The 25,548-nt window shown below is 46.0% G+C and overlaps 1 protein-coding gene and 2 long non-coding RNA genes across 4 annotated transcripts; 1 reads left to right on the top strand and 2 right to left on the bottom strand.

The window, feature by feature from the left end:
* Positions 1 to 584: 584 nt before the first annotated feature.
* On the bottom strand, positions 585 to 15,473 carry ALG8 (ALG8 alpha-1,3-glucosyltransferase). 2 transcript variants are annotated; one of them, XM_083499730.1, is made up of 13 exons: positions 15,296 to 15,473; positions 10,136 to 10,214; positions 9,543 to 9,736; positions 9,046 to 9,155; positions 8,724 to 8,791; positions 8,443 to 8,569; positions 8,083 to 8,186; positions 6,848 to 6,968; positions 5,047 to 5,186; positions 3,886 to 4,025; positions 2,951 to 3,048; positions 1,916 to 1,988; positions 585 to 1,383 (listed from the first exon to the last, which is right to left on the bottom strand). In XM_083499730.1, the coding sequence occupies exons 1-13, from the start codon at positions 15,370 to 15,372 to the stop codon at positions 1,152 to 1,154; spliced, it is 1,563 nt and encodes a 520-aa protein (XP_083355856.1). In that variant the 5' UTR covers positions 15,373 to 15,473; the 3' UTR covers positions 585 to 1,151. The 2 variants fall into 2 exon arrangements, with proteins under 2 accessions (XP_083355856.1, XP_083355857.1); XM_083499731.1 differs by having other exon boundaries at positions 8,083 to 8,164; positions 8,439 to 8,569; positions 15,296 to 15,414.
* On the top strand, positions 10,221 to 12,673 carry LOC310705477. Its single transcript, XR_014525324.1, has 2 exons — positions 10,221 to 11,862; positions 11,898 to 12,673. It is a non-coding gene; the product is annotated as an uncharacterized lncRNA (long non-coding RNA).
* A 5,801-nt stretch (positions 15,474 to 21,274) lies between the features above and the next one.
* LOC310705524 lies at positions 21,275 to 23,816 on the bottom strand. Its single transcript, XR_014525364.1, has 2 exons — positions 23,721 to 23,816; positions 21,275 to 22,930 (listed from the first exon to the last, which is right to left on the bottom strand). It is a non-coding gene; the product is annotated as an uncharacterized lncRNA (long non-coding RNA).
* Between the last annotated feature and the right edge of the window lie 1,732 nt (positions 23,817 to 25,548).

Raw genomic sequence — 25,548 nt, 5'->3', positions numbered from 1 at the left:
GTTCTGGGCCTCCATTTTGCTTCATCTTGTTGTGGGTGGGAGTCCTGTCGCGACAGTATTCAATAAAGGCCAAGCCTACAGGCTGCTGTTTTGCTCCAAGTTATCCTGGTTGGTGTCTTGGTTTTTGTCCAAGGGAGCCCTCGGATTTTCCCGTTAACACAGTGAAACAGCTGAATTGTGATGAAGTTCTTGGGACCACAATAGTTTTCCCTCCATTACATTTGTTAGTTAATGGTAACATTGCAGGGGATTGAACTTCTAACTTTAAGATTCCATTATCATTGCTATTATAAAGGGTCACCATGCTTCTTTTGCACTTTCCAGCTCTAATTAAATTATCGCTCTCTGCACTTTTTGTGTTGCATTTCCCTCTCACCCAAAGCTTTCATGCCCCCCCTGCAATTATATTACCGTACATGTATGCATATGTGTCTCTGTTATCTTATATCAGCACAGGAAGGAAACTTGGGGGAGGGAAAAATCATTTTAATGCCAGGTTCAGACTTCCCTCAAAGGACCATGGGCTGAGAACCCTTAGCTTCACGGGAACCCAAATATCGTACATAAAAAAGGCAACGCTACAATTATTTTTACAAAAGCAATTATTGCATATTTTATTCACATCTTTCACCCCACGTTTGTAACTGACAGTGCAATCCTACCCATATCTACTCAGAAGCAAGTCCCACTGAATTCAGTGGAGCTTCTGCCCAGATAAGTGAGGTTAGGCATGCAGCCTGAGTTTCTTGTCTGGAGGACGGTCCCATAATACATACAAGTAACCTTACACATTACATGTAAGGATAGACCCATTAAACATAACCAGTGATTGCTTCAGCTCAAACTGAAAGTAAAAAAAGAAAGTCCAATTCCATTTTTAAAAACCCTCTAATTAAGCATCCTTTTGTAAACGAGGCTTCTCCTGCAACAAATGTCTTCTCTTTTCACGCTAGGAATCGCCCCTGCTTATTTAAGGGTATTTGCTCACAAATTTCTTGCTCCCACATCCTTAAAGAAACAGCAGCGATTTCTGGAGCACCCCTGCATGAACAGCACATGGCACCATGTGTGGCAGGAGCCATCACCGTTTAGCATGATTTGGTGGCTATTCTGGAGGTATCGCCGTTGACACAGGTATGTTGTAAGCATCACTATTCTTTCTTTCGCCTGACAGCTGGTGGTCCTGCGAAGGCAGAGATGTACAGTTTGAGCCAAGCGTATGTGACACCTACAGCACAATATACAGAGGTGAGCAATAAAGGGAGGAAAGGGAATTTGACTATCCAGGTGGTGAAAGGCATCACAATTTCACACAAGATTTCCAGAGGTATCAGCCCAATGAGGTAGATTGTTTCCAACCAATTAAGCAGAGGCCCTTCTTTTCTGTGGAGAGAGAAAGCAGAAAAAAGGATTTTAATATAATCACTTCACAAATTATCACTTTGAAATAGTTACTGATATCTAAAATCAACCCCTCTTTTGCAAAGCAGAGCAAGCATGTCTTATTCTGGAGGAAATATCTAAATCGGGGATTGAGAACCAGTGACCCTCCAAATATTTTTGCTCCGCAGCTCCCATCATTCCAGACCATTGACTGATGAGCTGGGAGTCCAAAAACACAGCCAGAAGGCCACAGGTTCGCTATTCCCAGTCTAAATGCAAGAGCAGGCAAAGACTTGCTAGGCCGACAGGGAACCCCAGTCTAAAATGTGAGCAGGTTGTGGGCCCCACTTCCTTAAGACAACCAAAAGATGAACTCAGAGACATTTGCAAGCCAAGCAAGCCCTAACAGAAGCTTGCCTTTGCAAAAACATTTAGGCTGTAATCCTAACCCCGCTTACCTGGGAGTAAGGGCCACTGAACCCAACAACTAATTTGTGGTTAGACACGGTAAGATTGCACCGTTGGTCATTACCTGAATATGGCCTTCAGCGAGGAGAAGCTATACACCGTGAAGAGCAGCATGAGCAAGATTTTAATAGGCAGTTCTGAAACACAGCAAACCGTTGGCAGATGTTGTATATGGCCAAAACAATAGGGGAAGAAATACTCTTTGTATTTGGCGTTTATTTTGTTTAACAAAGTGCATATACCACTTGATTTTAAAAAAATGGGGACGCAGGTGGCGCTGTGGGTTAAACCACAGAGCCTAGGACTTGCCGATCAGAAGGTCGGCGGTTCGAATCCCCACGACGGGGTGAGCTCCCGTTGCTCGGTCCCTGCTCCTGCCAACCTAGCAGTTCGAAAGCACATCAAAGTGCAAGTAGATAAATAGGTACTGCTCCTGAGGGAAGGTAAACAGCATTTCCGTGCGCTGCTCTGGTTCACCAGAAGCGGCTTAGTCATGCTGGCCACATGACCCGGAAGCTGTACGCCGGCTCCCTCGGCCAATAAAGCGAGATGAGTGCCACAACCCCAGAGTCGGTCACGACTGGACCTAATGGTCAGGGGTCCCTTTACCTTTACCTAAAATAAAAATACAACTCTCTAAGCAGTGTACAAAACGGTGGCAGCAGGCACATAAGAAGCTGCCTTATACTGAGTCTGACCACTGCCCCATCTAGTTCAGTATTTCCTATAATGACTAGCAATGGCTCTTCAGGATTTCAGATGGGGTTCTTTCCCAGCCTTACCTGGAGAAGGCGAGGATTAAACCTGAGACCTTCTTTGTGCAAGGTAGGATGCTCTACCACTGAGCCACATCACCTTCTAAGAAGAGGCACCTGCTGTTTCAGAAGTACTTCCATTAAAAATAAGGCACTCCCCCACTAATCGGGGAACCCTTTTATTCAATTCAAAGGAGTTTCAGTCAATGAAAGGAAGCAGCCCTAAATGACGTATATTCTCGAAAAAGGGTCGACGGCCCTTCACGTACATCAGTAATCTTTGAAAACGAATGTGCAAGCCAGGAAATATTTTAGGCAGGTGGTGAGACATAGAAGGTACTTACCTGGTGCTGTAAACAGTAGAGGGAAAAGGGAAAGATGTCCTGTAGTGGACAGAACCAGATAGGTGCCAGCATCTCTGGATCTCTCCACAGCCAGCAAGCTAAAAACGCATACCAAAAACAGGAGATTTTTGAAAGTAGCTGTTAAGCTGCTCAAAGAGATCATTTTCTTCAAGGTCCTCCCTCACTGCTGCCACCATGCTCCCGGCATAACGCTATGCATGTCTACCCAGACGTTTCACAGAGTTCAGCTCTGGTTAACCATGTGCAACAGGGGTGAGAAACTTGTAGCCTTCCCAAGGTTGGTGAATTACAGATCCCAACATGCTGGATGGGGCTGAAGGGAATTGGGAGTCCACCTTTGCAGCAGTATCTGGGATCTTCCTGCAGCAGCAGGGGGAACAAGGAAGTCAAGTTCCAAAGCTGCTTCCTTGTTTTGCTCTTCAGCTGCAAAAAGCTGCTTTATCCCTGACTTGTTTCTAAGATATCACAGAAACAGGCCCAAGATCCACAGGGAAGTCCTATGTAGCCATGGAATTTTTAAAGAGAAAATCAAATTAAGAAAACTACACTCTTTGGATTCCATTATGTCATTTGTGGTGTGATATTTGTGATACAGTGGTACCTCGGGTTACATACGCTTCAGGTTACATGCGCTTCAGGTTACAGACTCCGCTAACCCAGAAACAGTGCTTCAGGTTAAGAACTTTGCTTCAAGATAAGAACAGAAATCGTGCTTCAGCGGTGCGGCAGCAGCAGGAGGCCCCATTAGCTAAAGGGGTGCTTCAGATTAAGAACAGTTTCAGGTTAAGAACGGACCTCCGGAATGAATTAAGTACTTAACCCGAGGTACCACTGTATCCTGCCCAGAAAGGGGTGCAAGTGTGAAGACTGGAAGTTAGAAAAATGCAACCTGAACCCCTTTCCATCCCTCTTACCTCAGAGGGAGAATGGCGAGAAGGACTGCTTTCTCATGCACATGCCACCCAAACATGAAGGAGCTCAGCGCGCAGAGAACCAGGCATCGTAGGAAGCCTCTGGGCCCTTGGGGTTTAAACCAAAGACAGAAAACAGAGGGCTAGAAACAACAGGCAGAAAACAAAGCTTCAGTGGTGCATTTCAGCGCCGGGAACACAGGCTTATCACTCAGTGGGAGCTCAGCAGTTGCTAAGCTCTGCATTTTTATAGTGGTGCCTTGGTTGTCAAACTTAATCCGACCCCGGAACTGTTCGAAAACCAAGACGCAGCTTCCGATTGGCTGCAGGAGCTTCCAAAGTTCCAAGTTCAGCTTCCAAAAAACATTCGCAAACCACAACACCTACTTCCGGGTTTGCGGCGTCCGGGAGCCGATTTGTTCAGGAGCCAAGCCGTTCGACAACCAAGGTACCACTCCATTATTCTGCTTTGCATTGCCAGAAAGTGTTAAATTGCCTTTTTGAGATTCTAGGTACCACCTACGTTACATGCCAGTTTAACTGACGTGGGTCCCAAACCAAGGAACTCTGGGAATTGTAGTTTTGAGGATAATGCTGAGACAATCTGGTACCCTATACTTTTCAAGTGATGGGTGCGCCAGTGGTGCCACAACCATCTTTTAAAAAGCAGGGGTGGGGGAGGTGGAGAAAGGGTGACAAGCAGTGAAATTTAAGAGAATCTGTAAAAACAAAATCCAGAACACTGGAAGCTGACCTCATGTTTCAGATTGCAATTAATGGTGGCTCTTGGGTCTGAATATTTTGCCCCACCTGAGAACATAAGAGCGGTCTGCTCCTGACTCTTTAAAAGCAGCCTAACACAGGTGTGTGTAGATCTGAAGCTTTCCCCATCCATGTACTTCTAACCCAGGAAAAGCTTCACCTGTTGAATTTCCGCATGTCAGGCCACTGTTAAAGGCATAAAAGAAGTAAGCAAAACTAGTGGTAACTCTGTTTTTAAAGGCATAATAGACTGGCAGGGACCAGAGTGGGCTGAATATTCAATGCAAGCAAGTTGGTGCTTTAACAGGGGAGCATTCCTTTTAAATGGGGAGAAATTTCTTGTGGGCTGTGCTTGCAAGCAGATGAAGATGTGCTCAGAGGGGTAGAGTGATATGGATTTACCAGCATAGAGATGGCAGTACAGGTCAAAGTTGCCAATGGAGTCACTGAAGGAAGGACGGTATGTTGAAATTCCTGGACTAGCCCTCCAGTCATGGCAGCCTTGGGCATCTTTGCAGGGTCAAGGAATTTATATTTCAGACCTGGAAGTTATAATGAAGTTTGTAAGAAGGACAGGCACGTTGTCAGCCACACCTTACGCACCCTAAATATATGTGGAAGCAAGTCCCACGGCTTGTTTCAACACTTGTTTACATCCAGAGACATTTTAAATTTTTATTTAAAGGTTTATAAGCCAGTTTTTGAGCAGATGCTCCAAAGTGTCTCATAGCACAAGTAAAAACCCAAAGCTGAATATAATATAAAATATTATGTTGGTGCTAAAAAAACAGCATTAAAACTAAAATAAAATCAGGTTTAACAGAGTCAGTTTATAATCACAACCTATATTACATAGGATTATAAAAATGTAGGGTTGTTAGGGACCCTGAAGATCATCTGCTCCAAACCCCTGCAATGCAGAATATGCAGCTGTTCTGTATAGGGATCTAACCTGCAACCTGAGCGTTATGAGTACCATGCTCTAACCAACTGCACTGAATGGGTTAAGTCTCAAGGAAAAAGCGGGTCTTCTAGGCCTATTTAAGGACTAAGGGATGAGGCTCGCTTAAGTTCAACAGACACTGAATTCTACAGTTGTGGGACCACTGCTGAGTGTCCAGCAGCCTAATTGTCGTCATGTGCAGTCATGCAAGGACGCTACACAGCCCAAATGGTTTTTTAAACAGTTTACTAAAAATGTCCTTTTAGACATAGCAAGATGTCTGAGGCACACGCACATAACCAACTCCACTTTAATAAACAGTAAGCTTCTGAGAAAATATTTAGGATGGTTTGGAAGTCATCCTGAGTGTGCACACACTCATAAACGCCATCTCAAACTCTTCGAAAGATTCCATCAACGGTGCCACCAATTTTTTTTACACATCTCTTGGGAAGACAGGCGAACTAATGCCAGTGTAGTGGAAGAAGCAAAGATCACCAGTGCTGAAGCAATGATTCTTCAACATCAACTTCGTTGGACTGATCATGTTGTTTGGGATGCCTGATTATCGTCTTCCAAAGCAACTACTCTATTCCAAACTTAAAAATGGAAAGTGTAGTACTAGTGGTCAACAGAAGAGGCTTAAAGACTCTCTGAAGGAAAATCTTAAAAAATGTAGTATAAACACCAACAACTGGGAAACACTGGCCTGCAAGTGCTTCATTTGGAGAATAGCCTTTACCAAAGGTGTCATGAGCTTTGAAGACACTTGGACTCAGGATGAAAGGGAGAAACGTGCTAAGAGGAAGGCAGGCTTGGCAAACCCTCACCATGATCGAGTCCCAGTGTGGATCCAGAATTGGACTCCACAGTCACACCATTAAGACCGTGTTCATGGAAGCCAATCTTACTCAACTACGAGTGATCGCCAAAGAAGAAGAAGAAGAAGAGTAAACACTCTTTAGGAGACTATAAAGATGAAGAACTTGCATGGAAATCTCCCTGCTGCTGTCGTATCCGATGACTGTCAAAGGCAAGAGATTGAACTGGACATCCCACTTACCAAACCCAGTTAAACCGCCCTCATGTTTATATATTCTTTTGCATACTTTCAAAAGATTAATAATAAAATGTAAGGAGAGGAACTGCCACTGTGCTGGTCAGACACAGCAGGCTTCTCCTACTGAAGATTTCTAAAAGGAAACAAGAATCACCGAACAAGTATTTGCTATTAATACATGCAGGGTTAAGATACTCTACCAATAACGGAGAGCGCTTTGTCCAGGGCGTTGTACAGTGCCCAGAAGTTAGGAGCCCAGTATGCATGGCAAAGGCCTCTTTTGAAAGGGAAGAGACGAGAGAGGACCTGAGGCAGCTGGCCCTAATGGAAGAAAAAGGAAGTTAGAAAGTTAGTCAAAGATTTTTCATTTATATTAAGTAACACAACAATACATTTGTGGTTGTGGCTTTATTGCTTTTACTGGTCATGTTGCATTTTGTTAAAATAATTTTAAATGATTTAAAGCTGCTTTCAGAGCTTTTGGATAGAAATTCAGCTTATAAATCCAAGTAGAAATCACAGAATAGCAGTGTTGGAAGGGACCACAAGGGTCAACTAGTTCAACCCCCTGCAAAGCAGGAATCTTTTTGTCCAATATCTGAAGGAGCGTCTCCACCCCCATCGTTCTGCCCGGACACTGAGGTCCAGCACCGAGGGCCTTCTGGCAGTTCCCTCACTGCGAGAAGCCAAGTTACAGGGAACCAGGCAGAGGGCCTTCTCGGTAGTGGCGCCTTCCCTGTGGAACACCCTCCCACCAGATGTCAAAGAGAACAACAACTACCAGGCTTTTAGAAGACATCTGAAGGCAGCCCTGTTTCGGGAAGCTTTTAATGTTTGATGTATTATAGTATTTTAATATTCTTTTGGAAGCCGCCCAGAGTGGCTGGGGAAGCCCAGCCAGATGGGCGGGGTATAAATAATAAATTATTATTATTATTATTATTATTATTATTATTATTATTATTATGTGGGGCTCAAACCCATGGCGCTGAGATTAAGAGTCTCATGCTCTACAGATGGAGCTACCCTGAGCTAACAGCCAAGTCAAGAATGTTTCTCACACTCAATCAGCTTATAAAGCATATTATTCATACATATAATAGCTACCCTTTGTACAGTGGTACCTCAGGTTACAAACACCTCGGGTTACAGACGCTTCAGGTTACAGGCTCTGCTAACCTTGGATTAAGAACTTTGCCCCAGGATGAGAACAGAAATCGCGTGGCCGCGTGGCAGCCGCAGGAGGCCCCATTAGCTAAAGTGGCGCCTCAGGTCAAGAATGGTTTCAGGTTAAGAACGCACCTCCGGAACAAATTAAGTTCATAACCAGAGGTACCACTGTACTCGCCTATGGGAACAATTAGTAAAGAATGCCTTGCATGCAGTCATCACTCAGGAAGCAGGTGCATGTTTTAAAGAGGATGAGGGTCCTTACCCAAACAATAAATGGTCCCAGTGAAAGTGCAGAAACAAAGCAGACAATGAATCCCAGGGCAACTAAGCGAAGAAAACTGAAGCTGCCCCATCGGAGGGATCCATCTGGAGAAAACGAAAATATTATGATTAAAACAGAAGAGGGCTGAAAGAAACAAGAAATGCTTCGGCAGTGTGTTTTAATTTTCTTCCCATTATAAAACAAGATCCTCCTCCGAGATAGTTAAATTCTTGTCACAGACCAGTCTTTCCCAACCTGGGGCCCACCAGATACTGTGGACTACAACCCCAGCCAATATGGCAGTCTTCTTTTTCATCTGGCAATGTATCCAAACTCCCTATGAAATCATCAATAACTTGCCTGCACTATTTGCAGTGAAGCAGTAGGACCGGAGGAGGTACACACCATATGCTGGGGCGACATAGAGGTTGATATGCTTGAAGTGCAAGAGGACGGCAAAGAGAAAAGCCCCTTCCAAATGCCTTTTCTGAAAGGGAGTGTGGGGCAACAGGGAAGAGGAAGGTCAGGCGGTTATTTGAAGCAACAAAGAATCCAAAGCCTACATAAACAGAATGCACACTTCAGAGCTGGATGAGACTTCTAGAATAGGAATTGGGCATGGCCGCCTCTTAATACACTACCTGGAATAGCCGTGCAATGGAGAGCAGCATGAATCCAAACAGAAAGCCATTGTACTGAAAATGAATGTCTGTGATTGAGTTAAGGACTAACATCCACTTCAGAAAGACGCCCTAACCCAGGAAACATTTTAAACTTTAGTGCTTCAATTCAACTTCCACGTTGAATGACCAGTTCTAATTCTTACCAGTAGCAAATTTAGCAGTTCCAATTCTCATTAGAATTTGATAGGTATCTCCCCACTCCCCCCAAACCCATCAAATGTTGATGTTTGGTTTAGGTTATCTGGCCAGATTTCCTTTGACACCTGCGTTGGAAGGATACGGTCCACAATTAAGAGGCCAAAATTCCATAAGAGGAGAACTGAAAGGACAAGCTGAGGGTTCTCCAGAGGTTCCTTTGTACCTCGCTTCCCATTTACACATCTACAGCACCTGAGCAGAGGAGAAATAAAGAGACAAGACAAAATCCAAATCCCTTTGTTCTTCCATACGCATTTCTTAAAGATCAGGTGCAGGTTATAGGTTATGTTAACATTGTTTTCTCCTTCAAATAGGTTTTTGTTTTTTAAACACTCCCATCTATTCCATCTAAAATACTCCATCTATTCCATCTAAAATACTCCATATATTCCATCTAAAATACTCCATCTATTCCATCTAAAATACTCCATCTATTCTACTCTTCACCACATTTACTGATTTCAACAAGAGGCAGGCTGAATGATTTCTTTCCAGATTCCAGTGGCTTATCTTCCCTTCTCCCGAAACACAAAACAGAAAGACTTCCTATTTGAAAACAATAAAGGGGCACCAACATACTCGCGAACTGCGTAGATGAAGAGCACATCTGTGAAGATGACCGAAAGCCTCTGGAAAAGAATGGTTGGGTAGCTGGAATAGTTGAGGTTCTGGATGACCAGCATCTCTTTGTCAAAGTATTTGGCAACATGTGAAAGCCCGTACTCAAACCATGCAAAGAAGGGAGGGTAGTCCAAGGTCCACTCAGATGTTGCCTGTAAACATGGGAAAAGAACACAAGTGAGAAGGCAGGTGTCAATCACTGGATGACCTTAAACTGTAAGCTACTTCACATATGCACATTCAACGTGTGGCAAGTGCAACATCAAGTGATCTCTCGTTTCGTGAACAGCCCATCACAAATCAAATGCTTTGCAGTCATTAGGGTGGCTTTTTAAAAAAATGTGCAAAGGGGAACGATCTGGATCAGTTGGCTGTTCTAAACCAGACAGAGACCTTCACTTTTACTCTAGGAAGCCTGGAAGAACAGGCAAAAGACATTTCAATTGCCTGCACTGGAGGTCCATTCAGCTTCCAGTAACAAGGAAGAGATATCTGGCGGCAGCCTTTAATCATCTGCAAAACTCCACAAGATGGCAGAAAGACACACTTACCTCATAATACCACTGAGAGACTGGTAAGCTATGGGTGATGGCTAGCCAGTTCCTATGCACTTCAAAATCTGTGGAATGACTACAAGAAGTTAGATATTAGTATCTGGATCATACCACATAGCTTTCTATTTTGTAAAAGGCAAAAGATTTATATGATCTGAAGAGAAACCAGAGCATTTCTACTTTGCATTTCCCAGTGCAATAGTAGGTAAGAACTGATGAGGAACTCTCTGCTAGGTTGTTAACAAGAGACAAACTTTCAGCAGTTGTGCTCATGCATTAACATGTATGTCTATGCATCTCTGTAGGTATCTGTGCACAATAGCTTTCCTACAGTTAGTTCTGTTTCCTAATTTCATGAGAAATTACTTCTGCCACATTCCGGCGAATCAATTATCACCACATCTACAACTCACATTCCCATTTATATGCATGGGTAAATGTACACAGCAGTGGATGACCAAAAGGTAAGGAGGATTTTCAGAGTGGCACTCGGTGGGCTCACAGAGCAAACCAACAAAAAAGTGGACTGGACAGAATCATAGAAAGTTATGTAGAAGAGGACATTTTGACCCCTGGATGTCAGGACAAGCTGCAACTGCCAAAATTTGCAACATGGAGACAGACAATGGAGTGCATCTCTGGGGGTGAAGTCAAACTGCTGAATTAGAAGCACGGAAGTTGCCTCCCAGGGGTACAAGCCTGGGCAGTATGTAGAGGTCCTGAGCTGCTCAGATGACAACACATACCCCTCTCGGCTGGGCTGCAAGAATTGCCAAAAGGAGGCATACAAGGCACCATCGAACCACCTTAGGGATTCCACTCCGGATTTGTGTCAGGATTATGCCTTAGCCCTTTCATCTCCTGAATATATCCAGCAAGGCAGCAGAGGTTTAGGATCTTTTCTACCTGGGCTACCTTCCCAGGTTGATGAGCCCCATCTGCCCCTCACTTCTCTCTACAGCACATGCAGAAACTGCCTTCTTGGCCGTTGGACCCACTATTAGTATCATCTGCTCAAGACATTGGAGCTAATCCTTGCATGGAGGGGAACTACACCTGTAAATATCAGCTGCTGGGAACTGCAAGTGGGGAAGAGGGCTGTTGTGCTCATGACCAGTTTCAGGGCTTTCCAACAGCATCTGTTTGACCGCTATGAGAACAAATAGCTGGAATACAGGAGACTTTGGTCTGACCTTGTGAGGGTTTTCAAACGTACTTAATGTACAATTGGGCCAAAGCAGCTAATTGTAACAGCCTTCACTATGTGAGCTGATGTTTTCTTTTTCTTTCTTTCTTTTTTAAAACTTGCTATAAAACATAATTGCACTGATTACCAAAATATGCTCCGTGAAAATCTTGTTTTTAGTCTGACCACATCCTGCAATAGTCAACAGTACCATTGGTGTCCATTTCCTCAGACACAGCAACACACTTTAGTGCTTTGACAAAACCTGCATCTCTTGCATTATTAAGCCTAATGGACATTTACTGGAATTGATGCAGTGCTTTTTTTCCATTTTATCACCTGGAAGCCCAGAGGCTAACTAATATTCCTCCTCTTCAGTTAGATTTGTATCCAATCCCTCATGATCCTCATAAACTTGGTATTACTGCACTTCTGAGTTTGACTCCACTGCCAACTAGGGTATAATTTCTTGAAGATAGGTAATCTGAAGGGGTCTCTGGCAGAGAATTAGAATAAAGATAGATAGATGATTGATTGAGTGATTGATTGATTGATTGATAGATACAGGGTAAGAACAAAGGCCAGGGAGGAAACAAAGGCATTGAAAGAATGCTATTATTTTAATCACACATACTTTGGGTTAAGGTAGGGATACCTAACAAGGTACCCACTAAATGTTTCATGAACATAAGAAAAGCCTGTTGGATCAGGTGCATCTAGTCTAGCATCTGATTCTCTCAGTGTCCAAGCAGATGCCTGTAGAAAACCTATAAGCAGGATGCAAGTACAAGAGCACCTTCCCCTCTTACGACGTCCAGCAATTGGTATTCAGAAGCCACTTACTGCCTCCCCAATTGTGGAGGCAGAGCATGGCCATCATGGCTGGTAGCCACTGATAGTCATATGCTCTATGAATTTGTCTAAACCGCTATTAAAGTACAGTGGTACCTCGCAAGACGAAGGCCTCACAAGACGAAAAACTCGCAAGACGAAAGAGTTTTTGGTTTTTTGAGTTGCTTCGCAAGACGAATTTCCCTATGGGCTTGCTTCGCAATACGAAAACGTCTTGCATGTTTGTTTCCTTTTTCTTAAAACCGTTAATACCCAGGGTGCATTGCTTGAAGAGGTGCAGTTGCGACTTCTTCAGCAAGAAGCAAAGAGTGGAAGAGGAACCTTCTTCGAGTTGTCCCCCAGAGTCTTAGAAAATGTATGTACAGTACACTTTGGTGCTTTTTAAATGCTTTTCTGTCATGTTTAGAAACTTAAATTATTGTTCCTTCAATTTTTGAAATGCTCTTTACAGTATGTGTGACTTTAAAGAGCACTTAATAAACTCTTTTTGTACCAAATTTGGCTTTGTTTGGACTTTTTTTGACCATAGGAACGCATTAATTGATTTTCAATGCATTCCTATGGGAAACCGTGCTTCGCAAGACGAAAAATTCGCAAGACGAAAAAACTCGCAGAACGAATTAATTTCGTCTTGTGAGGCACCACTGTAATCCAAGTTGGTGGCCCATCCCTGCCTTTTGGTCTATAACTCGTTGCCTCGAGGGATAGCTCAGTTGGTAGACCATGAAACTCTGAGGGTTGTGGGTTTCAGCCCCATGTTGGGTGAAAGATTCCTGCACTGCAGGGAACTGGCCTAGATGATCCTCATGGTCCCTTACAACTCTATAATTCTGTGATTTTGTGAACTCTCATTTGTCCCAGACAGCATGAGTTCACCATGTTGGCCATCCCTGCAATAAGGTGTAGGGAATGGGGTGTGATCCAAAGAAAAAAAGGAGAGTTTTGAGGAAAACTTTTTCCACCCAAGGGCAACATGTCAAGTAAAGCGGGTTCTCTACATGCTTGATTGCAAGCAAGCCGAAGCATACCTGATCAAAACAATTCCATATTCCTCCCGCCTACCTATGTCTCAAATTCCCTCCCCTTCCTTTGTGACTGCCTGGTGTCCATTTTATATTACAATCCCCTCAGGGCGGAGACCTGTCAAACCTGTTCTTTGTAAAGCACCACGTTCACACGGGACTGCACTGCTTGTTGTGCAATTCACACATATGTCTCCTAACCTTACACTTACTGGAGCTTTGCTTATGAAATGTATATTTTGTTATCATTTAAAAGTTGCAGCTTAAGTTCTACAGAGTGACTCTCAGGTTTCCCACCCTCTTTTTTTGACATTACAGGAGGGTTGCAAGAATTAGGAATAACATTAACAATACAGTGGTACCTTGGGTTAAGAACTTAATTCGTTCTGGAAGTCCATTCTTAACCTGAAACTGTTCTTAACCTGAGGTACCACTTTAGCTAATGGGGCCTCCCGCTGTCGCCACACGATTTCTGTTCTCACCCTGAAGCAAAGTTCTTAACCCAAGGTACTATTTCTGGGTTAGTGGAGTCTGTAACCTGAAGCGTATGTAACCCGAGGTACCTACTGGATCTAGTCCAGTATCCTGTTCTCACAGTGGTCAACTAGATGCCTGAGAAACCAGCGAACAGGATTTGAGCACAAGAGCGCTCTCCCTTCCTGCTGTTTCCTGCAACTGGCATTTGGAAGCATTGCTGCCTCCAGCTGTGGAGGTACAGCACAGCTGGCTAGTTGCCCTCTCCTCTTCCTTTACTTTGTCTAACCCTCTTTTAAATCTGTCTAGGGTGGTGGCCATTGCTGCCTCCTGGGCGAGCAAGTCCCATAGTTTGTCTATGTGCTGCGTGAAGAATCACTTTCTTTCCTCTGTCCTGAATAATAATAATTCATTTATATGCTTGCCGCTCATCTGACTGGGTTTCCCCAGGGACTCTGGGAGGCTTCCAACAAATTATAGTGGTACCTCGGGTTAAGTACTTAATTCGTTCTGGAGGTCTGTTCTTAACCTGAAACTGTTCTTAACCTGAAGCACCACTTTAGCTAATGGGGCATCCTGCTGCTGCTGCACCGCCGGAGCACGATTTCTGTTCTCATCCTGAAGCAAAGTTCTTAACCTGAAGCACTATTTCTGGGTTAGCGGCATCTGTAACCTGAAGCGTATGTAGCCCGAGGTACAGTGGTGCTTCGCAAGACGAAAAGAATCCGTTCTGTGATTCTCTTCGTCTAGCGGTTTTTTCGTCTTGCGAAGCAAGCCCATTGACAGATTAGCGGATTAGCTATTAGCGGCTTATCTGCTGATCGGATCAGCTGATAAGCGGCTTAGAAAAAAGGGGGGGAGGGGAAAAAAACCCCGCAGGAACTTGCAAGACATTGTCGTCTTGCAAAGCAAGCCCATCGGAAATTCCATTTTGCGAAGCACCTCCAAAACGGAAAACTCTTTCGTCTAGCGAGTTTTCCGTCTTGCGAGGCATTCGTCTTGTGGGGCACCACTGTACCGTAAAACACAGGTAAGACATCAAACATTAAAAACTTCTCCATACACCATACAACAGCCCATGAGGCCCTTAATCTCAGGGTCGTAGCTTCCAGCCCCTCCTCGGGCAAAAGTTCCCTGCATTGCAGGGGGTTGGGCTGGATGACCCCTGGGGGTCCCTTCCTACTCTGCAGTTATTCCACGATTAAGAGAGGCGATGGGGGAGGGAACATTTCTCTGCCCACCTTCTCCGTGCCACGCGTTCATTTCATAAGATGCCTGTTATGGAGCGAGGTTTCTCAAGCGCGTGGGCCTCTGGCAGCTTTTGGACTACAACTCCCATCATCCCTAGCGAGCAGAACCAGCGGTCGGGGATGATGGGAGTTGTAGTCCAAAAACTGCCAGAGGCCCAAAGTCTGGGGGACGCTGCTGTAGAGGGAAGCCCTGCAACGGGGAACCCAAGGCAGACTCGGAGAGAGACAGAGAGGGACCAGGCAGCAGGAGGGCGGAGAGGCCCCTGCGAGGAACAGCCGCGTCCATCATGGCGGCGCCGGAAGCCCCCTCGCGCCCGCCCCTTCCCCGCCAGAAGAATGTGAGGGGGAATAATAACGAATCCGGGCTCCTTACTACGTGGGGATGAGCAGCAGCTTGAGTAGCGTGACCCCGAAGGCCAGAGCCGCGAACCAGCCTCCGCTCGCCGCCATCACGGCCCGCTTGCCTCAGAGGGCCGGCGGGCACTGCGCATGCGTGGGGGGAGGCGAGCCGTTGCCGCGCCGCAACGCTTTCAACCGCCTTCGCAGCATCCAGGCGCCTGCGCGGGAGGGCGGGCGGGCGAAAAAAGTACTGCGCCTGCGCGCTGGCTTCACTCGCGGCGTCCTGGCTCGCCCCTCGCCACACCCCCTGCAGGCGGGAGTGTGTCAATGCAGCCGCCTCGACGCAGGCGGGGTTTCAATGCGGTTTGCAAACCGATTCTTTGCTTGTTATGTGCAGTTGGTTCCAAGCCTAGAGCCTCTAGAATTCAGTGGAGCTTATTTCTGGCAGACTGTGAGAGGGTTGCAGGCTTCTAAATGTGCAGTAGTCCCAAGTCTAAATCCTGACCCTGTAGAATTTATTGGGCTGTTTTTATTCTGATTATATAAGTGTGTGTGTGTGTGTGTGTGTGTATATATATATATATATATGTTTTTATGTTGATCTAGTATGTGAACCATCCAGGTATAGAAAAATTCCTTCCAGTAGCACCTTAAAGACCAACTAAGTTAGTTCTTGGTATGAGCTTTCGTGTGCATGCACACCTCTTCAGATGGTATCTGAAGAAGTGTGCATGCACACGAAAGCTCATACCAAGAACTAACTTGGTTGGTCTTTAAGGTGCTACTGGAAGGATTTTTTTATTTTTTTATTTTGACTATGACAGACCAACACGGCTACCTATCTGTAACTGCATCCAGGTATAGGTATAGGTAAAGGTCCAGTTAAGTTCAGCTGCAGACGACTCTGGGGTTGTGGCGCTCCTCTTGCTTTACAGGCCAAGGGAGCCGGCGTTTGCCTGCAGACAGTTTTTCCGGGTCATGTGGCCAGCATGACTAAGCCGCTTCTGGCGCAACGGAACACCGAAACCAGAGCAGTGCATGGAAATGCCGTTTACCTTCCCACTGCAGTGGTACCTATTTATCAACTTGCACTTTCTGGCGTGCTTTTGATCTGTTGGGTTGGCAGGAGCAGGGACCGAGCAACGGGAGCTCACCCTGTCGTGGGGATTTGAACCGCCGACCTTCTGATCAGCGATCCCAAGAGGCTCAGTGTCCAGGTATAGGGTGGTACAGTCGTACCTTGTTTTGCAGCTGGGATGCATTCCAGAGCCCCGGCCGCTAGCCGAAAAGGATGCAGGAAAAAGCGCCGCGTCTGCACACACGCGGACCGGTTTCTGCTTCTGCGCATGCGTGAAGCGTGGTTTAGCGCTTCTGCACATGCGCGAGTGGCAAACCCGGAAGTAACCCGTTCTGGTACTTCCGGGTTTGCCGTGGACGTTCGCCGGAACGGACACTTGATGAGGTGGACGTTCGTAAAATATTACTGTATATAAATTCAATTAATAATAATAATAATAATTTCATGGGACCAGTAGTAGATAGGTAGCCGTGTTGGTCTGCCATAGTCAAAATAAAAAAAAATTCCTTCCAGTAGCACCTTAAAGACCAACTAAGTTAGTTCTTGGTATGAGCTTTCGTGTGCATGCACACTTCTTCAGATACCATGGAAGGCACCACATTGAGCCGCATGAAATGGAAGTCCATCAACAGGTATCTGAAGAAGTGTGCATGCACACGAAAGCTCATACCAAGAACTAACTTAGTTGGTCTTTAAGGTGCTACTGGAAGGAATTTTTTTTAATTTCATGGGAGTTATTCCTGCCAGACAGTGTATCGGGTTAAACATGGGGTTGCAGGCTTTTACTATATGGATCTCACTGGTTTGTAACTGGAAGTGTTAAAGTGATTTGCAACATGTTTACTCTTCAGTCCCACCGGACGTACTCCTAAATTGTGCATAGTGTCACCGCCATAATTTGTGTCGTGCAAAAGCTGTTTCTTGACTGGCAGAGCACAGCACTGGGGCACAGGAAGCTGTAAGAACAGGAATGAATGAAACTTTCACATGTTGCATGCAGACAATAGAAAGGTAAAGGGATCCCTGACTGTTAGGTCCAGTCGCAGGCGACCCTAGGGTTGTGGTGCTCCTCTCGCTTTACTGGCCGAGGGAGCCGACATACAGCTTCTGGGTCATGTGGCCAGCGTGACTAAACTGCTTCTGGTGAACCAGAGCAGCGCACGGAAACGCACCGTTTACCTTCCCGCCGGAAGGTATTTATCTACTTACACTTTAACATGCTTTCAAACTGCTAGGTTGGCAGGGAGCTCACCCCGTCGTGGGGATTCGAACCGCCAACCTTCTGATCAGCAAGCCCTAGGCTCTGTGGTTTAGAGCACAGCACCACCCGCAGACCATAGCAAGCTGTTATTGTTAGTACCTGTACAGCTCCATCCATTGAGAATGCTTGTGCTTTAATTCTTTTTTTGTATTCATGCTGAGGATTGATTGCAAGCTCATTACACAAAGGGCTGATAAATCTAATAAACAAATAAATAGTAATGTGAGCTCAAACCCCACACAGCTTCATATGTGATAGATAAATTATTGCTGTTATTGTTCTTCGTTTTGCCAGAGCCGCTTGAATTCCACGCAAACCCAGGATCTGAAAATTGGTGCGAAACTTTGCACACCAGAAATATACAAAGTTGTCTCAGCTGTCTAGTGGGGAAGCACCCTGACAAGTTTATTGTCTGTCTGAATGAGCAAGTCAGAAAGTGATTGGAACTGACATCCCATGATTTGAAGACTTATCCTGCAGGTGTTTAGCTTGCTTTCTCTTTTAACCTCACTGGTTTCATTTCAGCCAGCTGTGGAGAATCTTTGGCTCTCCAGGTTTTCGCTGAACTACAACAAAGGTGACCAAGATGATAAAGTGTCTGGAAAAATAGAATGGGTGAAATTATAAGATGGTAGGTTTCAGTTGAATATTAGGAAATGCTAATTGACAGGGGTGGGGGGAACCTGAAGCCCTCCAGTTGTTTCTGGAATAAAACCTCCTTAATTTATTTTTGACTAAAGGGCCAATCTGCCTGAAGCAGATGGGTGTTGGAGTCCAACAATATCTCAAGGGCCACAGGTTCCCCACCTGTGCCCTAGAGGCTTGAAAACCAATCATCGCCTTATTTTTTTGTACCCAGAGACTATTGCAGGCATAGGCAAACTTGGCCCTCCAGATGTTTTTCGACTACAACTACCACCATCCCTAGCTAACAGGACCAGTGGTCAGGCATGATGGGAATTGTAGTCCCCAAACATCGGGAAGGCCAAGTTTGCCTATGCCTGGACTATTGGATGCCCAGATAATATTCCTATTGTCTGATTCCACCCTTCTTCCAAAAATCACAGGGCAGTTTACGGTTAGTGATGCAGGGGCTGTATTCGGAATTAACTTCAGTTTTCTGGAGACTCCAAAGACAGACCCCATATGTACAATTTATTATAGTCATCTATCCTAGGTGTCAGTTTAATGGAAAGGCAATGTTGTTCAACACGATCACAGTGCCTCCTGCCCTGATGCGTAGAAAACCACAATCTATCTGTAATGGGCCGCCATGCCAGTCTCTGTGTCTGAAAAATGCTCTTTAACAAATTTCATCGCCCTTTTAGTCAATGGGGGCCATGCAACTTGGGGGTGGGGTGAGGACAGAGGTCACGCTCCATCTTCTACTTTTGTCATGCAACAACTACCTGTGGGATATTGCGATCCGTCATAAACCAAGCCCAGACACACATGCGGAATTCTCAGAGGCGTGTTTCTAAAGTTAACAAGGAGATTTATTATAAACATCTGTTAAACCAAATATGCTTTTAGAGAGAGTCCCAAAGACCCTGTAACTCTGCAATAAGATGTCTTTACAGGATCTGTCATGGAGTTTGGCATTTATTGCAGAACTGAACGCCATTCGTCATAATCCCCCCCAGAGCATTGAGGGTCAACGTCTAAGGACACCTTTCAAAAGGTCACTTTGGCATCCCGATGAAGCAGATTTCAAAGTCACCCTCTACCTGGCTCTGAATTCTTTCCAAGAAGTGGTGAACTGATATCTCAAAAGAGTTTTTACAGGACCAGTTTCTGTGCACAGAAAAGTCAGATGTTTTTACAATGTTGGCAACCAATTTCCTACAGACATCCTGAGGCAAGCTCCCTCTTTCCTGACTGCCCACTCTGCTGTTATACCATTGGCCAGGGGACCAAGATCACTGTTGGACTATGACTACAGCCCCTGGAAGTATGGCTGATAGCCAGGGATGATGGGAGTTGTAGTCCAACAACAAGCGTAGGGTACCATGCTATTATTATTAAATGTTTTTATATATGCTGGAAGCCGCTCAAGGTGGCTGGAGCAACCCAATAAGATGGATGGGGTACAAATAAATTATTATTATTATTATTATTATTATTATTATTATTATTATTATTTATTGGCTACCACTGCTGCATGCCTTCCTAGAGAGAGATGACCTGGCCATAGGCACCCGTGCCCTAGAAACACTCCTGCTTTTATTAATTGCTTTCGTGTGTTTTAGTCGCTATGGCTTTAAAACAATCTGTTGCTTCTACTGCTTTCCATTATGAAATATATTTATTTTTTCGTTAAGCTCTCCGGAGGCTTATGCAAAAGATGGGCAGTAAATCCCTAACAGCGCCCTCCTACGCACGTTTATTCGGAAGTTACGTCCCCGCTGTGTTCAATGTGGGCTCACTCCCAGATAAGTGTGAGTGGGATTGTCGCCTCAAATGAATAAATAATAGAATTGCAGAGTTGGGAGGGACACCGAGGGTCATCCAGTCCAACCCCCTGCAATGCAGAAATACAATCAACTCCAAATGAAGCACGTGGCTAGTGAGCTATGTTCTCTTTGCGGGTGAGGGTGTCACTGAAGGGAGAGGAAAGGGTTGCTTTCTATATTTTATACCTAAGAAGGATCTTCATATTCTCTGTAAGTTAATTTCTGAGCTAAGGGCCCCTCAAGGAATGCAAGATAAGACAGAGACTGTAAGCTAGAAATAGCCTCGCTTTAGGAATGCAATATAAAAAAAGACACAGACGGGAGGAGACGGGGGGATGTAGGACGCTTAGAGAGAACAATAGGGAGGGCTGTTTTAGAAGGCTATAGACATGCTAAAAATAAGTTGAAAACTTATTTTGGGAGGGCGTGGGGAGGAGGGAGAGAGAGCCCACTCAAGGTATAAGAAAATCTGCAGAGGGGTATTTTCGGGGCAGTCAGTTTTTCAGAATTTATTCTGCTGGCTGTCTCCTGTGCACAGAGAATAAAACTGCTTTCCTCCAAAGAAGGATCTTTCCTGGAGTTTTCTTTTACTCTCTCTCTGGATCTGAGGACGCGGGCCAACGATTCCCTGGCATGGACTAGGCTCAGCCTACATCTTGGTTCCCTGACCGGGAATCTGCCCCACCTCAGAGGGCTGGAGAGAGCCAGGCTCGACCTGGTGGACAGCTCGGATCGGTGATTGCAGGCTCCCAGCGCGCACCTGCCAATTTGTGGGGGGAACCAGCCACACCGCTCCGGAGCAAGGACCCAGGTCGAGGGAGGAAAGAGGACGGCGCCGAGGGGACAGGTCCGCAGCGGAAAAGGTAAGCTCCACAGGGTATAGGTGGGAGCAAGCTCCACAAGGATAGGTGTGAGCAAAAAGAGAGCCTGATCAGCTCCGCCAGCAGGGTAGAAGAAGTGCCACTGGTTGTTGGTTTTGTGCCCAGAAAAAGCAGCAAAGGGTGCTGCTAGGGCCCCGGTCGAAGTCTAAGCGCTGCCGGTTATGGTTGGTTGTTGGTTTTGTGCCCAGAAAAAGCAGCAAAGGGTGCTGCTAGGGCCCCGGTCGAAGTCTAAGCGCTGCCGGTTATGGTTGGTTGTTGGTTTTGTGCCCAGAAGAAGCAGTAAAAAAGGTGCTCTTGGGCCCCGGTCGAAGTTGTGAAGCACTGCCGGTTGTGATTTTGGTTTTGGGGGAAAAAAAGGGGTTGGGGGAGGTGCATGGGTTTTTCTGAATGTGCGTGTGGGGACACTCCAGTGAATGTTTTGAGTGTGTGAGACGTTGAAAGCAACGTCTGGCCTGTGACTGAGTGAAAAAATAACGTTAGGAGGAGGGAGTGTCCCAGTATCCCAAGTGTCCAAGTGTTCCAGGGTCATGGAGAAAATGCAGTAAAACAACTCCCATGACCCCCCTGCAATGCTTTCCTGAACAAATTGAAAAGATGCCACGAAGGGAGAAGATTGGGGATTTTAAAAACCTGATGAAAAAAAAAAAAATAGACTCCAACACTTATGTGGAGTTCCTAACCGTCTCCCATGGCTCAAGAAAAGTAGAACTGTGATTACCTGTGCCATGCCAAACTGTGCCCAGTATGGCAGCAAGTACAAGTTAAAAAGCCAGCAGTTTTGCCAGTCCCAGAAGAGAAGTCCCAGAAGAAAAGGAGGAAGGAATAATTAGCCCCCCTCCACCCTATGCAGCAACTGCACCAGGGCTAAATGAGGTTTCCCCTACCCAACCCCCAAGAAAAGAGACTGAGGGAGAAAAGAAAGAGAAGAGGAAAGTGAAGAAGAAGGTGGTATAGTGAATGAAGAATTCAGAAGGTGAAGTGGACAAGCAGTCCAAAAGAGTGTTTCAGTATGTAGAACCATGTGGCTTCTTGAGTTCTAGAAGCAGCACAATGCAAGGATGTGAACTGGCAGAAAGAAACAGAAGGGAAGGCTTTGAGAGCCGCATAGGACAGAACTGTTAAAAAAAAAAAAAAAAGACAATTAAACGGGATTACAATACTGACCATTGAGGAAATCTGCAAGATAAATGCCCTCAGGGCAGCGGACAATACTAATAGTTGCAATTGAGGCAGCTAAAACTCCACTTTGATGGCCCCACTCCACTGAGTGTATGACCCCCTGGAGTCATCCGATGCCCAGGACCACAGACCTCCAAGCACCTTAAATCAGAATCCTTCTTTCGAAGAGGACCTGGCCAAAATAATTAGGGGTTTGTCTTCAAACAGCCAAAAAGCCAAAAATGCAATCTCAGAGTGAGCGAGGGTGTCCACGGGAGGGGCAGAGAACGCCTAGGGAAAAAGCCAGTGCGCCATCTGCAGGCAAGAGGGTCACTGGAAAATGGAATGCCCAAAGGCCCCACGCCCGACACACCCCACTCCCCACAGGGTGGGAACAGTAACCAAAGTTCCGATGCCTATGTACCCAGCCATGAGCCTCAGCGCTACAGCCACAAGCCCAGCTCTGAACTCCAGAAAAATCAAGGCAGAGGGCAAGAACAGGGATCTGTGCAGGGATACCCCATGGCCTGAACCCCACCTCTCCAGTCCTGAGAGACGAAAAAGAAAAAAAAAAAACTTACTAGGATAAACCAGGCCCAACAAACGCAGGTTCCCAGAAGCTGCCTGGCCCTGGTCCAACAATGGTTGCTCGGCACACAGAATGAGGTTTCTGAAAATGATTTGCTCAAAGACTGTTGCAGAAGCAAGTGAACTAACTGTTTCTCATTCATGCAAGTAACAGGACATCAGCTTTTTTTTTTTTTTTTCTCCTTGTGCCAGGCGCTTGGAGGCAGCTTCAGAGCGTTATCTCTTGGCAGCTATTCCAAGAAGGACACTGCTGCATTCAGCCAACTACCCTGAACCTCACACTTTCTGGATTTACAGTTCAGCCACATAAACCCAGAAGGCCAAGAGTTAACCACCCCCCTGCCCCAAAGTACTAACCTGGAAAAGTGACTTTCTTAAAAAGCAAGTGAATACTTTTTGTAAACTTTGTCAAGTTTTTCTTTTAAGGTGCAATTTTACTCTGAAAGGAGCTGCGGCATAGGAATTGATACTTTGAGGAATTTGAAACTTTGCCAGAAAGCAAGGAGTGCATTGCTCTTTCTACAGACACTGGCAAATGAACTGAAATTTGCAACATGGCTTAGAGTTCTGAAGCCCGAACACACATGAGAATGCAAGGAACAGAGGAGGCCCCTGAAGCCTACTTAAAGAGGCTGAAGGAAGCCTACCACCAGTATATCCCTGTGGACCCAGATGAGGCTGCCAATGCCCCTATCATAAAAACTGCCTTTGTAGCCCAAGCGGCGCCCGATATCCACCAAAAAAATTGAAGGTTTTTTTTTTTTTTTATGGGCCACACCCTTGAATGGATGCTGGAATTAGCCCAGACCATTTATAATTAGAGGGAAAAAGAGACCCAGAAGAAAAAGAAGAAGTACCAGGCAAAGAAGTTGATGGCCCTGAAGACGGGAAGTCCACCGTTAGGAGAAGAAGAGGAGGGCGAGGCCGCTTAGGAAAGAATCAGCGTGCCATCTGCCGAAAGGCACCTATTTCTTCTCCCAGGCTAAAATGAGGAAATGTCAGATGCTACTACATCCGCGTTAGAAATTCCAAGTCACCACAGCCCTCAACCCAGCTACCCTATTACCGGTAGGAGAAGGTGAGGAGCCCACGCATGACTGCATTGAAGTAATGGACGAAATATATTCCAGCAGGCCTGATCTCAAAGACGAGGCAAACGAGGCTGGGCAGCGGAAGGCAGGCTATGCAGTGGTAGCCCTGGAAGACCAGGTGATCGAAGCAAAGTCACTCCCACCTGGAACATTGGCCCAGCTGGCAGAACTAACTGCGCTTACCAGAGTCCTGAGCCTGGCAAGGGGACAGAAGATAAACATTTAAGTATGCATTCCTGACTTTACATGCCCATGGAGCCTTATGGAAAGAAAGAGGTTTGCTTACCTCCAGAGGAAACCAGGTGACCCACCCACAAGCTTTATTGAACCTTCTGGATGCTGTATGGGAACCCGAGGCAGTGGCAGTTATCCATTGTTATGGACACAAAATTGGACCAGGGGAAGTGGCCAGAGGAAGCCGATTGGCAGACAGAGTAGCCAAGGAAGCAGCCCGAGAACTGGCCCCAGCCCCGATCATTGGAGCACTAATCCCAGAAGAGATTTTAAGCACCGTTGACAAGCCGGCCTACACAAAGCAGGAAAGGGACACTGCAGATGCCCAGGAGTTGACATTGTCCAAAGAAGGATGGTACCTCACCCCTGATGACAGCATATGGATTCCAGAGTCCCTGCCCCGGCAGATAACTCAGAAATACCATGAGTCAACCCACATGGGGCCAGATGCCACAACCAAGCAGCTGGAGAAGTATGTCTATATAGCCAACCTTTATCAACTGGCAGCCCAGATTTCCAGGAAATGCCTGCTATGCCAAAAGAATAATCCCAGAACTCACTCCAGACGATGTGGAACCACGTTACACCCTTGATGAACAGCAGTGGACCAGCCAAGAAGGAGCAACGCTCCAGGAAGGACCAGACAGCCGTGTTTTTGTGCCCCAACATCTGGCCAGCACAATTGTAAAGAATTACCACGAGTCCACCCATTTGGGAGGCCCAGCTGCTAAAGCACACCTTGGGAGAATATTCTATATCCCAAAATGTGCCCTGTGCGCCAACCAAAAGACTGAGAACTATCACCCTTTGAACTTCTATATGGCAGGCCGACCCCTTTCGTCCGAGACATCCCCACCAGTTTGGGGCAGATGGGAGATCACATCACCCAAGAACAAGTGCAATCCCTGTGTTTGTTGTGTGTGTTTGCTTCCTTTCCAGGTGTTCCCTCGAGCGTACGCCTGCAGTCCCGCGGCAGTCTCGCTGAGCCGGTTCACCAGTTCCTCTGGGTGGCAGCGTCTGGCGACCCCCTCATCCCCAACTGCGGTGAAAGTAGTCGAGGTGATCCCCTGGGTACATCACACGCATCTAAAGAAGGGTGTCTGGACTTGCAAGAGAAATCCTGCTGACCCTCTGAAGTTGATCATCACCTTGTGTCTGACGCTACCAGGGAAAAAGCGTTAGGCCACGGGCAACGAGATCCTGCGACTAATCATCACAAGGACAGTTACAAAGACTTTCTCTTTTCTCTCTTATTTTCTTTATTGACTTGCTCTATGTCTTATTGCCCTGACCCTACCGAACCATACCAACCCTATTGGCCTGCTGGCCTCTGCTACGACTGGTTCGTCTTGCCGGTGGTAAGAGATGGCGTGCTCTTTGGCTATTGGAAACTGGGGTTTGATGAGATTGCCATATTGAGACACCCCACTGCCCCGTTGTGGCTCCTCTCCCACACCACTGTCCAGCACGCGTGGAGAGTGCTCATACGGGAAGTTGCAGAGACGATCGAAATCTATCAAGTTCTGGACCGCTCTTGCTGTTG

This window comes from Podarcis liolepis (assembly GCF_965112155.1).
Source record: "Podarcis liolepis genome assembly, chromosome: 4".
Taxonomy (NCBI): domain Eukaryota; kingdom Metazoa; phylum Chordata; class Lepidosauria; order Squamata; family Lacertidae; genus Podarcis; species Podarcis liolepis.
Note: the sequence above shows the minus strand (reverse complement) of the source record. Positions and strands in the feature narration are given on the sequence as shown.